The following is a 14,730-nucleotide window of genomic DNA, read 5'->3' as shown; positions in this document are numbered from 1 at the left end:
CAATTCACACATTCAATCACCGGCAAATCACAGTTGTGTATAATAAAATAAAAAAATTAAAATAAAAAATTGCACCAGGTGAATGAATTCAAGTGATCAGAACTGTCCAAAGTGTACATTTCCCACATTACATTGTCATATTTGAATACATGTGAACTGACTTGCGAAGGATTAATTTCAAACTGATTGTTACTATGATTATTCTTATTATGCTTTATCATCAGAAATGTATTCTTTCCATTATAACTATTGTTGCACTCGGTAGTTTTACTGCACACACACATCCTGCCTGTTTAATGCAATGTTCATGAGTAAACCCTTTGTGATTGAAATTCTCTATCAGAGATGAGGTTGATTGCCAAGATTTAATCACATAACATTCCGAGTTGATTACCTGCCACTCTGACCTCCCAATTGAGTCTGGAAGACTATTTCAATCAAAATTGGATGGTTATTTCATGAGTCCGGTTTTCTACTATACACAGAGCTCCAGATGGATCTAAAGTAACATCAGCCGACAAGCCTCAAAGAGACCTTCTCAAGCTGCCGAGAAACACAATAGCTATTCCTCTAAGAGTCTCTCTGTGTGTGTGTGTGTGTGCGTGTGTGTGTGTGTGTGTGTGTGTGTGGTTCTCACAGTCACATGGTACCTTCATGTATTATTCTACCTATATTCATTGTATTTGCTACTTCAGACCCAGACACTTGTAAGATGGCACATTCTACATGTATGAGCTACTTACAACGCAATTAAAGTCTGATATTGTCCCATAAGAATTCAGGATAAAACTGCAGTTATTATTTCAGTCAACATACACAAGTATTATACACTTTACAATATATGGATGTCTTTTTTTGTTTGATGTTTGCTTTGGTATCTGAGGACAAAGAAGCCAGTAGCAATGGTATTGGATCCCAAGGGTCCAGTAGATCACTGGGTAGATGAGAGAGGGAGAGGGTAGGGGGGGGGGGGGGGAGAGAGAGAGGGGGAGAGATGGAGAGGGTATGGGGGGGGGGAGAGAGAGAGGGGGAGAGATGCAGACGGTATGGGGGGGGGGGGGGGGGGGGGGAGGGAGGGGGAGAGAGGGAGAGACTCGTCCAGTCCCTCAGAACGGAAACAACTGCGCTCTAATTTAGCAGCTAATTTGCCTCCATTCTCTCATATTAATCTTAAAAGCGGAAGCGGGCCACAGGGGGTTTGAGATTGACAGACATGTAATCATTGGATGTGGATTCTCACTGAAGTGCTCTGGGCGTTCTGTGCAAGAAGCTCCTTGCAGACCACCTTCCTAATTTTGTCCCTAATAAACACTCTACCAATGCCATTATGTAATGAAACACAACGTAATGTCTTTAAATATGAAGCCAATTACATTGTACGCACACAATCAAGTGACTGAGGCAAAAGCACATTGTGGGGAATTGGGTGTGGAAATGAGAAGTGCAAATGGAAATGCTTTTTGGTAAGAGCCGACATCTAATCACCTTCAGGGATCAAACCCCGTCTTATTGCAGGTGTCTGTAATTGTGGTATTTGCATAACTTTTTTTCTCTCACGCATTTTTTCATGGGCATTATCCCTAACTACCTGTATACATGGTGTGTGTGTGTGTGATAGTGCAGACATGTCAAAGGACTGAAAGACGTTGTCTTATTTTTCCGGGGTCTAATTACATCCCTGTCTAATGTGTAATAGCCTGCCATTGTGATGAAGAGTTGATTCATTCTTATCTATTGTAAATTAAAACAGTTGTTGAACGCAGGTGTTTCTCCAACAGCTTTAGATTTACATGTATATCAGCAGAGATTAATGTACACACTAAGCCAACATTTTGGCCAATTTACAAGTCGCCACATAAATCGTGTTTTTTTTTACAATATAATTTCAAGAGTGTTGTCATAAAACTAGATAAACTGACTGTGTTTAACATCAGAGTTGTAAATCAAATTGGTGGCTCCAATAAGCAACTATAACCAAGCTGCAGCAGATCTGCCTTTTTATGGTTATATGATTAATAATCACATGTCTGCTGACGTTGATGAACTCAGTACCGTTGTTACCACCTGACAATTAATGATTTTGTTTATAATAACACTTACATGATGTTCATAACAGCTGTACAGGCCCATATCTCATAATCAATACACTACACACAACCAATCTGTCAAGACCATTGGCTAGAACATATCCTCACTCTGTGTTTAACATTGCTTTTAAGGCGTCGTTAAAATCACCTAGAGTTTCCTGTTATATGCAAGTGTATTTTATTTTTGCCTTGAAAGTTCAATTGGTCAAAAATACATAATTGTTCTCCTCTGACGTAACCCATGTAGGCAGACAATTATGCAGTATATCCCAACTTGAAACTCAACAGTTTTTCTCCATCGATATGTTTGCTATGAATATCAGTAGATCTAGAAAGTCAATGTTAAACTATTGTTCGTCGCCACTAAGTTTAAATCCACCTTCGGAAATTATATTTGTTTCCCCCAATACATACCAGATGTGAACACTTTTTGTTTTCTCTCAACAAGCTAAATGCATTTAATACAAGCATGTTTTTTCTATTTCGGTAGCTGCACAAGGATTTGCTTGCATGAAATAGCTTTCAAAATGACTATTTATTTTTCACATTTTTTAAAGACGGAGTTTGCCTGCATTTTTGTATGCCAAATTTTGTGTTAGAGATCTGTAAAACAGAAAAGTTAAACAGCAGAGAACATGGCCTCCTCATGTGATTTGAACTTAGACGCAAAACTCCCACAGAACATAGTAATCCTTGTTTTTGACTCATGCTCTGCTGACAGTCATAGCCCATGGCTACTTACTAAGATACTAAAGTGCAGGCAGTAAAACGGTTTTCACAGCACAAAAATGCTTCCTCACTAGCAAAGAAAAAAAAACAAATATGGCTATTAGTGACATGAGATCAATGTTTAGATTTGAGATGTTTTGATTTGTAGGCCACTATTAACATTTCTACCCTCTATTTGCAGATAGCGGCAGGGCCAACTGCGCCTGGAGCCCCACCTCCCCCACCCCTACCAGGGGGAGCAGCAGGTCCTCCACCTCCTCCTCCTCCTCCACCTCCACCTGGTGGCTGTCCTCCTCCACCTCCTCCTCCCCCTCCTCTCCCTGGTCACGCTGGCATTCCACCACCGCCTCCACCGCCTCCTCCTCCTGGCGGAGGACCTCCGCCTCCTCCACCCCCCCCTGGGTGCGGGCCCCCACCTCCTCCGCCTTTCTTCGGGGGCCCAGGTGGACCTCCACCACCTCCATTGCCCGTCATCAAACTGCCTTATGGACTGGAGCCCAAGAAGACCTACAAGCCTGAAACTGTGATGAAAAGGGTGAACTGGACCAAGGTATGGAAACCTGAGCAAATATTCTCAAGATCAATAATGTTGGTGGTGTGAGACTTTTCAGGGACATACTAAAATAATGACTTCAAGTAAACCCACACAATACGTCGATGTGATGTTGAGGATCGGCGCTCAATTCAAATGCACTGCAGCAATACAATCTAGTCAGGCAACCGTTCAGCCAAAAGCTAAACTATTTCACATCCAGCACCCATTTCAAAGGATTTTACAGTAAACAATTTTCATTACTCAAATGTCCTTGGATTTGCACAATTGCTATAATTGAATGAAGACTGGACTATCGAAGGTTCCATCAGACTTGAATACAATTTCAATAGGGTATTATTTTGTGTGGGGTCTCTATTTGACCATAGATAATGTATCTGTTGCCTTAGTACTAATTTAATGGTTATTTGCTGATGCTGCGTGTGACCGTGCGTCTTTTTCTTCAAATACTGACAGCAACCAAAACATTGCACTAGTTCTTTTGACTTTACGTTAGTGCTGCACATTATGTTTAATGGTTTTAGTTGAACCAAGTTTTATATTGGAAAACTATTTTAAAAGTGACTTTTTGCTGTGTCAAAGGCCACTGCACAAAAGTTGGCTATTCACAATTTTCTCAATAAGAAATTAGTATTTTTTGTTTTTGTTTGGGTGATTAATTATTCATTCAACAATAGGCCACCACTTGACATATAAATCTGAGAAATAAATGTGAAAATACAAGTCAATGTTGACTATTGCATGTGGAATTTTCTGTCACCTCAACGACTCTTTGAAAAAGCTATGTACAATTATTGATGGTATCATACTGCAGGATGAAATATCAACAAGAAAAACAGCCAATATCAGTAGGAAAAAACACAATTTAATCTTTTTGTTTGTTAATATCAGGTGGGGTTGATGGTGCTTTGTGATATTTTCAACATTATTAGTCACTTTTTGTGCATTATCTACTCGTTTTTTTTTGCACATATGGTTTGTGTGCATGAGTGGATGTGCAAATGCTCATTGTCTGGGAAGTGCACAGAGGTTAATGTTCAGGTGCATTGACCTTGCCTCCACAGGAATTGTAGTTTGGCGATGCAAATGAAATTCATAACCACCTGAGGAAAAACAATCTGTGTCTCTTGTGTCGATTAAGTGGGACAAGAGTCGTCTGTCTTCTCTGTGTGCAGCAGATGGAAGTATGGGAGTGCCAGGAGCAACTATGATTCGGTTGTGTAAAGAAGAAAGGGGGATGAAAAGAGACTTGTTATTTTGCGTACCTACATCCCCTATTTTTCTCTACCCCAAACATGTTGGTCAAGAGGAAGAATCCCAGAGATTAGATGAGAAGGATAAAATGGACAACAGAGTTTCAAATGAAGATATGGGGGCAGCTAAAGGTTCATGATTTGTTGCATCTTCTGTTCACAGATGATGATTACCGACGCACCAATAAACATACAAATATCCTGCATACATGGATCCGTAGCTAGAGTGACATTCACAATCAGCCGGTGACGCTTCAAAATGTTTTGTTTTTTTTTGTACATAAGAAGTCTTCGGAGGAAATAAAGTGTCGGTGGTGATTTCTCAGTCAGGAGCAGTGCGAGGTACCCACATGGGGAAAGACCAGCTCAGACACAGATCAGGAACGGCCATCTTTGTTTAAGCAATAAATGCATTTTAGATCAAGTTGTTCATTTCCCTGCATTTACTTCTATATTTGTGTGTCAGTGATTCCCAAAGAAAGTTATTAGTGAAGAATAAATATCCCTCCAAATGCCAAACCAAACAACACATAAACAATTTAGTTCGAGCTGCTGTTTCGACTGTTAAGTTTTAAATTACAAAAACGGGAATCGTGACATTTTATATGGACTCCCCATAAAAAAATCAAAAAAATGCAAATCTTGCCGTGCTAATTAAGGTCATCTGTAAACATATGGGGATGGCAGAACAAATGGCAGCATGTATGCAATGGGATGAAGGAAATGGTAAATGTAGTATACAGCACCAAGAGATTTGTTTAAGCTCAACATTAGTTAATTATCTCAAGTTGTAACTCATCCCTGTTTTTAAACTTAGCGATGACATCTTTATTTTGGTCAGGCCCAGCAGAAAACCACAAGAGTTATGCCCCAGGCTGAATGTTAAGTAACGGAAAATCATCATTGCATTTTCACCAGATATGTATTCGGTCCATCGGGGGTTGTCAGCGCACTGCACAATCTTTAATTATGCCTGTGAATAAATAGATTTTTGTGGTTACAACTTTATTTGGGGTAGGCCTGTAAAACTTTCATAATCACTAATCCTTTATATTGTAGTTTCTACTGAAAGTGACTTAAATGTGCATTATTTAGTATTACCTTGGAGTCAGGGCCTCACCAAAGTGGGCTATGAGTTCAGAAATGTTTCCAAAACATTTTTCTTTCGGGTTATTTTGTTGTGTTGCTCCACTGTTCTCTATGGAGCTCACATTCAGCCAGAAAGACTTTTGGTTCTTTTAGTTGTTGAAGCAATGCACTTTCCAGCACTGTGTAAAAGCAGCAACAAGGTCATCACTGTTTGTGTGGTCTCAGTAACATGTGGTATCAAGTCAACAGAGGATGAGACGTTGGATCCCACAGGATGGTCGAAATGAACAAGCTTATGGATGATTTTTTGTTTCATCTGCAGCTGCCATGTTGATAACAGTTATCAGCAAAGAGTCTTTCTTCTGCAGTTCAGAGTCTACAGATATCCTCTTTGAAGCTAGTGATGTCTCTTGTTGCCCTCTGGAGCAACAGGGCGTCCTGGCCATGGCGTTGTCAGCTTATGCAATGATCCTGCTCGCTTGTTAGAAAGTTGACACTCAAGTTGAAGACCATGACTGATATGAGCATGATGGTATCGGGATTTAGCAGGATGAAGCTAATAGCATTTCTTTGTTTCTTGACTGGCATTTTTTTTTTCCGAAACGCAAATACAGGATGCTAAACATTTAACAGTTATTACATCAGTAACCATGCTGAATGACATGAAAACAGTCTTTGGTTTTCTGTTGAGTCTCAGATGAGTAATTAGCTGGCCCTTGAATAAGTTGATAAAGGTTAAATGTAGATGCTAATGTTGTTTTATTTTATTTTTTACCTGACTCAGTTCAAACAAAACAATTTCAAATCAAAGAACTATTCAGCAGCTTGTTTTAATTTCTAAAACATCACCAAAAAGATTACTTATACTGCGCTGCTTTTTACCAGCGTTTGGAGTTCAAAGTGGAAATCACCCTATTATATTTTGTTTTTCACTCGTTGTAGTTCAGGGACAGTTCAGGGAGAGCTTATTTAAAGAAGGATGCAGATTATAGCAACAATTAACTGGTAATAAGGTAAATTGAGATTGATTTTTCAGCATTTAATTCTGTCATTCAGATACATATTCAGTGGACTGAAAGATCCGCACATGCATTTCAATGGCCTTATACACTTGCACCTGAGCAAATGATGAATACAATTATTGAAAGACAGAATGAATATAATAGAATTAATAACAATTTGAATTAATTAATAATTTAGTCTCAGGCTTTTTACAGTTTTACAGGTAATTGTTGCTGATGTTTGGGACTCCTGCAACATGAGCTGTAGCAAGATATGCTGTATTTGTATTATTATTGTTATTATTATTAATACTACTACTACTACTACTACTACTACTACTACTACTACTACTAATAATAATAGTATTGGTAGTATTGTCATGGTCTTGCTATTTGTTTAGTTTGAATTTCCCTGCACTTGCTGCATTTGTACGTTTTCCCGCCTTTGTGATTGTCTGCCCCGCCCCTAATTGAATCCACCTGTGTCTAATCACCTGCACCTCCCCAGTGTATCTAAACCTTATTTGCCTCCTGTCTCAGGGTTGGCTCTTCTGTGTCTTTTCCTGGTATTTGTGCGGCTATGTTTACCTGCCTCCCTTGTGTGGTTTTTCTAAAGTTCCTTTTCCTTTTTGGTCATTCGCCTGTTTCACATTTCAATGTGATTTTAAATTGTTAATTTTTTGACTCCCTCTGTCTGCCAGTTTTGTCGGTAAAAATATACATTGCATGGTCCCACAGTTTTTACGTGTTTTATTTTGTGCCCCCTATTCCCCACGTGACAGGTAGTGATAATGGTGTAGTAGGAGTTTGTTTATAAAATCACAATATGGCGTTTTACCTCTTCATCTGGGTTTGGCCATCATAGCCTGATTATTATTATTATAGATATTTTCACATGACTTGTGTGTGTGGTGTGAGAGTTTGTGGACAGAGGTTATATACACTCCACACCAGCTTATGTTAAATGTTTCATAAGCCTCTCATTAAAGCACCTGTTGCTGCCATTGTAGGATTCTGCAATATTGCTATACTTGTCCACATTTTTCATATGGACTTGAATGATTTTCCAGCTTTATATGCATTATAGTTGCACTTACCACTCTTCCAGCCTGTAATTACCGTGGTTTGACAAAGGTTAACGACAACAACGCATTACGACAATTACTATGACAGGCCCTTGAAAAGAGAGCTCACCATCACACTAAACAGTGTACAGCTGATCCCAGTGTCACACACATTATTAGCTACAGTAGTAATAACTGTCAGATGGGTTTGTTTACATCTGAATATTTCTGTACGCTCCTACTCGTGTTCTCTGAGCGGTGTGAAGGGATCCCTGTGGCCTGCTATCACCTTTATGTGTGAGAGGGTGTAGATGTGCAGGTGTTCAGGCTGTTCTAGGTAGGAGGAGTAGATAAACAGGGTTGCTGATGTTTTGTGCCGCAAACTCACACACTTCGTTCATTTCTGTGAGGTCATCAAGTGCTTTGATGTGAATGGTCTAACCACACATCATCGGTTTGACATGGTCATACTCCTGCGATTTGTCCGCCCATGAAAAAAATCTCCTCAACCCCGTAAGCTCCTCTTTTGCTTGTCCTCATTTGTTGCGTTTGCTACTCAGATGCTCGAGATGCACACACAAGGGCACGCGTGTGTCCGCACACAGAAAAAGAAAAAAAAAAAAACACACCCACACACCCCATTTCTAGTGAGAAGAACTTTTTGAGTGGCAGCTTGGTGGAATGGCGGTCTGTGATTGTTGTGATAATGGAATCCTTGTGTCATTGCAGATAGTGCCTCAGGAAATGGCAGAGAATTGCTTCTGGATCAAAGTCAAAGAAGAGAAGTTCGAGAATCCTGACCTATTTGCTCAGCTCTCCCTCTGCTTCTCCTCGCAGAGCAAAGGTAAGGAGGCGTCATCTCTCTTCACTCTTCCCTTAATTAATCTACACACACATGCTTCGTTTAGCCTCTCGGGCCAAAGATGCCAAGCCACTTTCATCGTGTGACACTTTCCGGAAGCATTTTTTTCTCACTGAAATGTTAATTATCTTTAAACTTAGCACTTTTCTCACTGCTTTCAACACGTCTATGTATGCTTCTAAAAAGCTGTGCCAATTAACGATACAGCTGCTTTTGCTACAGTGTTTTTATGTGTTTGGGTCTTTGTGAAAGCTAGAATGCAACGTGGCTGCACATTGTATGTGTTCTTTGCACCCATTGAGTAGTTTCAAATCTGTGTGTCTGTGCGTGTGCGTAACTTGAACTTGTGCGTACAGTGTATGTGTGAACCGAGAAAGGTTATGCTTCGTCTGCTTCTTGCCTTTTCCAGTCCAGTAGGCCAATCTTCCATCGGGGAAGATGGGAGGCTTTTGTGAAGGAAGCTCTGGGAGTTTTCTTGTCCCGGCCAGTTTGTTTCTCAGATACACAACCAGGCTACCTAAGTTGCTGATGAATAACACAAGCAGTACAGAGCAAGTTTGTTTTTGTATGGAAAAAAGGGTGTGTGAAGGCACTTGATGTATTCCTCCCGTGGCAATTTGAGTGTTTTCCACTTCTTTGACAGTGCGTGTGCATTTGTGTAGCACACCCCTCTAATTCTGGCAGCAGTAGGAGGGGAGAAGTCAGAGCCCTGTCAAGCGCAGAACAGTCAAACCGGAGCTCTGTCAGGGTGTGTGGACATAACTGTACAGAATCCACCAACTTTTCCCATATTCCCACCGTCTGTTTGGACACCAGTCAGCCCGCCAGCAGCTTTCTCACTTTCTTTCTTGCAGCCTCAAGGTCTACAAACTAGACTTGACTCTTTTTTGCTCAGTGTTATAATAATAATAATAATAATAATAAATAGCAATTCTGCCTCAGCTGCCGCAAAGTGATTTGCCGGCATAATACAGATGGAAGTAGAATTTGGGTTGTTGCAAGGCAGAAGTTGCAAGGATGGGCTTCTCTTCTTTTGCAAGAGGATATCTGTCGGACATTTTATATTTCAACATGGGACATTTCTAAAGTCACTGAGTCAGACCTTTAACAAACCCTTCCGGTACCTTGTATACATTTTTGCTCTTGTATTAGTAGAACCTTTGTTATTGAGGGGACATAAATGTAATAATTAAAGTTAGTTAAGCAACAAACCAGCATGTTTGCAGAGCACACCCGCTATAAAAGACATTTTCAAATAGATTCTTTAAGATTAAATACAACTGTCGATTTGGAGGTCCACAGACACATGACTTTAATTCAGCTTTAAATGCCCTCTTAGACTCTTTATTAAATTCACTTTCTCACCCACTGGGCTTTTAAAAAAAGGCACTATAGATAGTCCATGTTCCCGCTGGCAGGGTAGGAATTCATGATCCAGCATTTCCCCTGGGAGTTACCTTTGCTGGATCCCTATCAATTACCCCTGCAGCGACTTCACTGAATCAGCTCTTTTCCCTCTATTGTTGAAAGAGAACATGATTTGCTCATGAATGAAAAATGCTGTTTAATGTTTGATATCCCCCCCCCCCCTCGTCAGCGAAGTTGAAAGTCAATGAGTAGGCCTTTGATGTAGATGGTACTGCAAAAAAAGGTGCTAGATGAAATCTTCCCAAAATGAGATAGTTCATTTGTTTTTCTCTTTCCTCTGTTACATGATTCATGCGGTATCGTCTTTCAAATGGATGCCATCTGAGGATATGCAACAATAAGTGTGCTTGAACATGAAACACTTTGTCGAAAAGATCCTTGCTTTATTTCCGCTTTGAATCTGACCTATTTGGGTAGTGAGTACTCCTTCATCTCAAGTCAAATTGGTTAACTGGTTTTGGTTGTAGTTTAAAAGTGGTTTCAGAAGATCAGGTGGAGAGACGAAGTCTTGCAAGATTAATTCCTGAGGTCTTGTACTTTCATTGTAACCTCTTATTGTAACCACGGACCATAAATCCTGTGTGCTGATTTGACAAACATGTCACTTGTGAAAACCGACTTCATTTGTCTGCGATATTGCCCCTGCTTTTTTAATAACACACACACACACACACACACACACACACACACACACACACACACACACACACACACACACACACACACACACACCTTCAGAACACATTTGTTTTTTGTTTTTTATTTTTACTATGTTTTCTCGTGGTATTTCCAGCGTTGCTACATCTTAGACGTGGATATTTATAAGTAAAGCACACTTTGGGGGACTAGTGTATCGTGAAAGATGAGGCAAGCAGGTGTAAATGCCTTCCCTGCAGAGCAGCCCTCAGAAATTGGTGAAAGAGGCGTCTGTTAACTTCACGTTCCTTGGGATTCTTGCTTGTTACTTGCATTGTTGAAGAACAACACTTTAGCAGTAAAAGAGAGAAAAAAGAATCACTTTAACAGCCCCCAATTTTCAGATGCTTATTACACTCCGAGGCCTCTAAAACAACCGAGAATGCAAGACTGTCATCTCCCCTGCTGCTTTTATGAGTCCCACTGTTTAATGAGTTTTTCCAAGAAAAGAAAATGATAGTCAAGAGGGATTTCAACCTCAGCTTCAATCTTCTAAAAGTGACTTTTCTTTTGTCATTTAATTTGTGATGGTTCTTTAGCCTGATTGAAAATTCTACACGTGTCAGTTATCAGGTTTGACAACCACAGATTAGGTAATTATGGGACATCAATGTGTAACTCACTTTGGGTCAGTGCATGCAACTGCATGTTCAAAGTAACATTCAAAGTAACATTCAATCTAAATCTGTCCCTTGTAGCCACTGTAAGTAGCCGACAGCATGTCTTGCATTAAACACAGGCTAATGTAGCTCTGCACAGTGCAATGGGAATTTACAAGAGGCAGTTTAGGTAATTATTTTCACATATATAAAATAAGTACTTATGTTGCTATGATTCATCCCTCTGCAGAAAAATGACAATGAAGCTTTTTGTTCATTCCAGGAGCAACTCTGTGATGTATCATGTTTTTGAGCTTGTAACGTGCTTCTATAGCTTCCATGCAGTGAGAATTAATACTCTTTGTAATTTTATTATTTTCTGTATTTCTTTGCTGCATCTTGTTCTCGTTTGGAAAATATGTAGCTTTCCTCCCTTCAGATGAAAAAGCGTTGCACTTAAAGCTACACCTCAGTCGCTGATGTCAAGGCAGGTATTCCACCTTTGGCACCATCAAGTACTTTGTGATCGCAAAATTGTTACCACCCACGCATAGAACTGAGCAATCTGTTATCAAAGGCACACATCTCTCGATTTGCTCTAGCTCACCACCCTGGTATTTCAAAATCTTTTGAACTTGTATACAATACAAGACATAGACATTGTAGATCAACCTGGCAACGTCATAGTTATTCCATTTCCATAAAAAAAAAAAAAAAACAGTTTATCCACTTTTTCGTCCTTTCTCTTGTCCTTTTCTTCCTTTTCTGCCTTCGCTTGACTGTATCGGCTTATTCCTTTTTTCTTTATGCTCTTCTCCATTGACTTGGCGCTCCCTTTTTTCTTTTACCCTCATCTCCCCTCAGTGCGCTTTATCAATCAGTGGGTTGTGCCTTTGTATGGCTCTTGGGATCAAATCAGATTCACTTCGGGATTGAATGTGTGTAGCCATGGCCTGCTGCATTTGAAAGGCAATTCATTCAGCTGGAACTTTGCAGTTCAATTTGAAACAAGATTGATGTTGGCAAACTTCACACCCCCTTTCCTCCAAAATGTTTCCTCCATTGCACGCACCAATTGCTGATGGACAAAGGGCATATGCCACTTTGTAATGGCCGTGTCTGGGCTTCTCAGCAGAAACAACACCGTGGAAGAAGAGCGGTAACTCAACAACGACAATCCAAATACTGTATACTTAACTATACAATAACTGAAACAATAATTTTTCAATATTAGACTCTCCAAATAATGATGTTACTATAATCAAATACATATATTTTGGGGTTGCAGTCATGTTGTTAACCTGCATATTTTACAGCATCTTTAAGGGTTCCTCTAGGGGGTTGTTGGTGTTGTGTGGCCCAATAAATTCATACACGTTATGGTTTGAAAGTCAGTGACACTCATACTTCTGCAGAGAGGGACAGAGGCCTAATGAAGATGCATGTGCATGCTGAAGGAGGAATCAAAGGCTGCAGGCCACCCCTGTGTGCAGGGTCATTGGGACTTTCTTTCCCAGCATGCCTCTGTGTTAATGATGGCGAGGCAGCTAATGAACATCCGAATAAGGCCGGAGGGGACGGTGGAAAGTGTTACTAAACCAAACAGCACCTTTGGAAATATATCTTGAAACTGCTTGAGAGAGGGAAAGAGAGGCATCGAAAATGTTGTTGGAGTGAACGTCATGGGAAATCTTTGCCTGGAGAACTTTAAAGCAGATTTTGGCACATCATGTTCTCCCGATATTTAAATTACAACATGTGCACTTTTTAAAAGTGAACATGTGAACATTTAAGACATTTATTTAACTGTGTTACTTGTGTTACCATCTTGTTTTAGAAAAACAACAACTCACCCTTGTGTTGTGTCTGTAAAGGTCAGCCCTGGAAAGTTAACTTGGTTAAAACCTCCCTACGAGTGATGGCTGCAGTTATCCACCCCCTCATCACATGGGATTTGATCAAATCCCTCAGGACTTCTCCTCACTCTTGACACCCATTTTCTTTCCGTCCCTACAACTCCACCCACACACATGTCCTCTTCCCACTGAGCCAATGTGGTGTGCACACCAGCAGATTCTCAATCCTTGCTACAAAGCCCCAGCAGCAGGGCGGTAATGACCCTGCCACAACGGCAGTAATGATGGAATCAGTGGGGGGTTTAGCTGGCTCTCTGACTCTCCCTAATAAGTCCCCTAATAACTCTGTTAACATCAAGGCTGACCCTGCCACCAGATCAAACACACTCACGCATGGCCGGCCGCCCCACATGACACTCGGCAACCTCTCAGTCAGGCAAGAAAACTGTTGCTGACTAGCACACTGTGTGCTCTGGGGCTCTACAGTGTATGTTCAATACAAGTCTATAGACACACGTTTTGGCTCACAGAACACAGTAGCAACTGCAGACACTATAAGTGTCACTCAAAAAATATTTTAATCCTATTAAGCTGTATTCATTCACTAACAATATGTCTTGTTGGTAGAAACCTTTGTACAGCTTGTTGCTCTTGAAAAAAAACACTATCCCCAGACTGCTGTTGGAGCGCTGCCTTCTCAGATAGTCGCAATGTAATAAAGGCTTTTGTCTAATGAGTTTAAGCTCAACTCAAGACACTGCAGCCCACTGTGGAATAGTCTGCCTTGTATTAATAGCCTGTGTACAACGATAAGCTTTTGATACGTTCTATGTCAAAGTGTTGGGAAGTCAGGCTCGATGGTTTGCCATGTTTCCCTGGAGAGCGAGGCTGTTTATTACGGATTCTGTTAATTGAGAGGATGGTGCGTTCGCCAAGGCAGCTTCCTCTGCGTCTTTTTCCCGGGCTTTTCTTCTCCTGCCATCGCTCCCTTTCTTTTTTCTTATCTTGTTTTTCTCTGCTTGCTTCATCTCTTTGGACATGACATTGTCCATCTGGAGTCAGGGCCAGCCTAGTTAATAAAAAAAAAAAAAACATCCCCCACACTCACTCGCTCAGGCTCATTGTTTAACAGATGCAGTGTCCCACAAACACGATCACAATTGGCATTTTAGCAGATGCTCATTTTGTTAACTGTCGTCAGTGGAGAGACGTTTCCCTTTGGTGAATTGTTGAAATGACTCAAGACCCTTCCTCCAGTAAATCATGCATTTTGGATTAAATGTCCATTATTACTTGAAGCAAACCAAAGCGGGTATTATAGCATTTTAGAAAAGAAAGGCCTCCAATGGTACAGATTCCCTCATTTCAGAAGAAGGACATTAATTGCTGGCAAAGGCAGGAGACATTTGTCTCACTAAAACACAAAACACCCTGATGTTCATTACTCTCTGTTTGGGGCAGCCAGCCCACTGTGAATATCTCAGGGTCAGCCCTTTTCCTTGCTCATCCCTGC

The 14,730-nt window shown here is 40.6% G+C and overlaps 1 protein-coding gene across 3 annotated transcripts in view; it reads left to right on the top strand.

Annotated features, from left to right (window-relative positions):
* diaph2 (diaphanous-related formin 2) overlaps positions 1-14,730 on the top strand; it is a 352,767-nt gene that overhangs the window by 135,645 nt on the left and 202,392 nt on the right. For all 3 annotated transcript variants that reach the window (XM_068592221.1, XM_068592230.1, XM_068592213.1), the window contains 2 exons: positions 2,998-3,366; positions 8,506-8,620. In XM_068592221.1, coding sequence (XP_068448322.1) covers positions 2,998-3,366; positions 8,506-8,620 — 484 coding nt within the window. The remainder of the gene's footprint in view (positions 1-2,997; positions 3,367-8,505; positions 8,621-14,730) is intronic.

This window comes from Clinocottus analis, unplaced genomic scaffold, assembly GCF_023055335.1.
Source record: "Clinocottus analis isolate CAN_PGR_092001 unplaced genomic scaffold, fCliAna1.0.p SCAF_10, whole genome shotgun sequence".
NCBI classification, from domain to species: Eukaryota; Metazoa; Chordata; class Actinopteri; order Perciformes; family Cottidae; genus Clinocottus; species Clinocottus analis.
The sequence above is the reverse complement of the archived record's forward strand: the minus strand, read 5'-3'. Positions and strand labels throughout refer to the sequence as shown.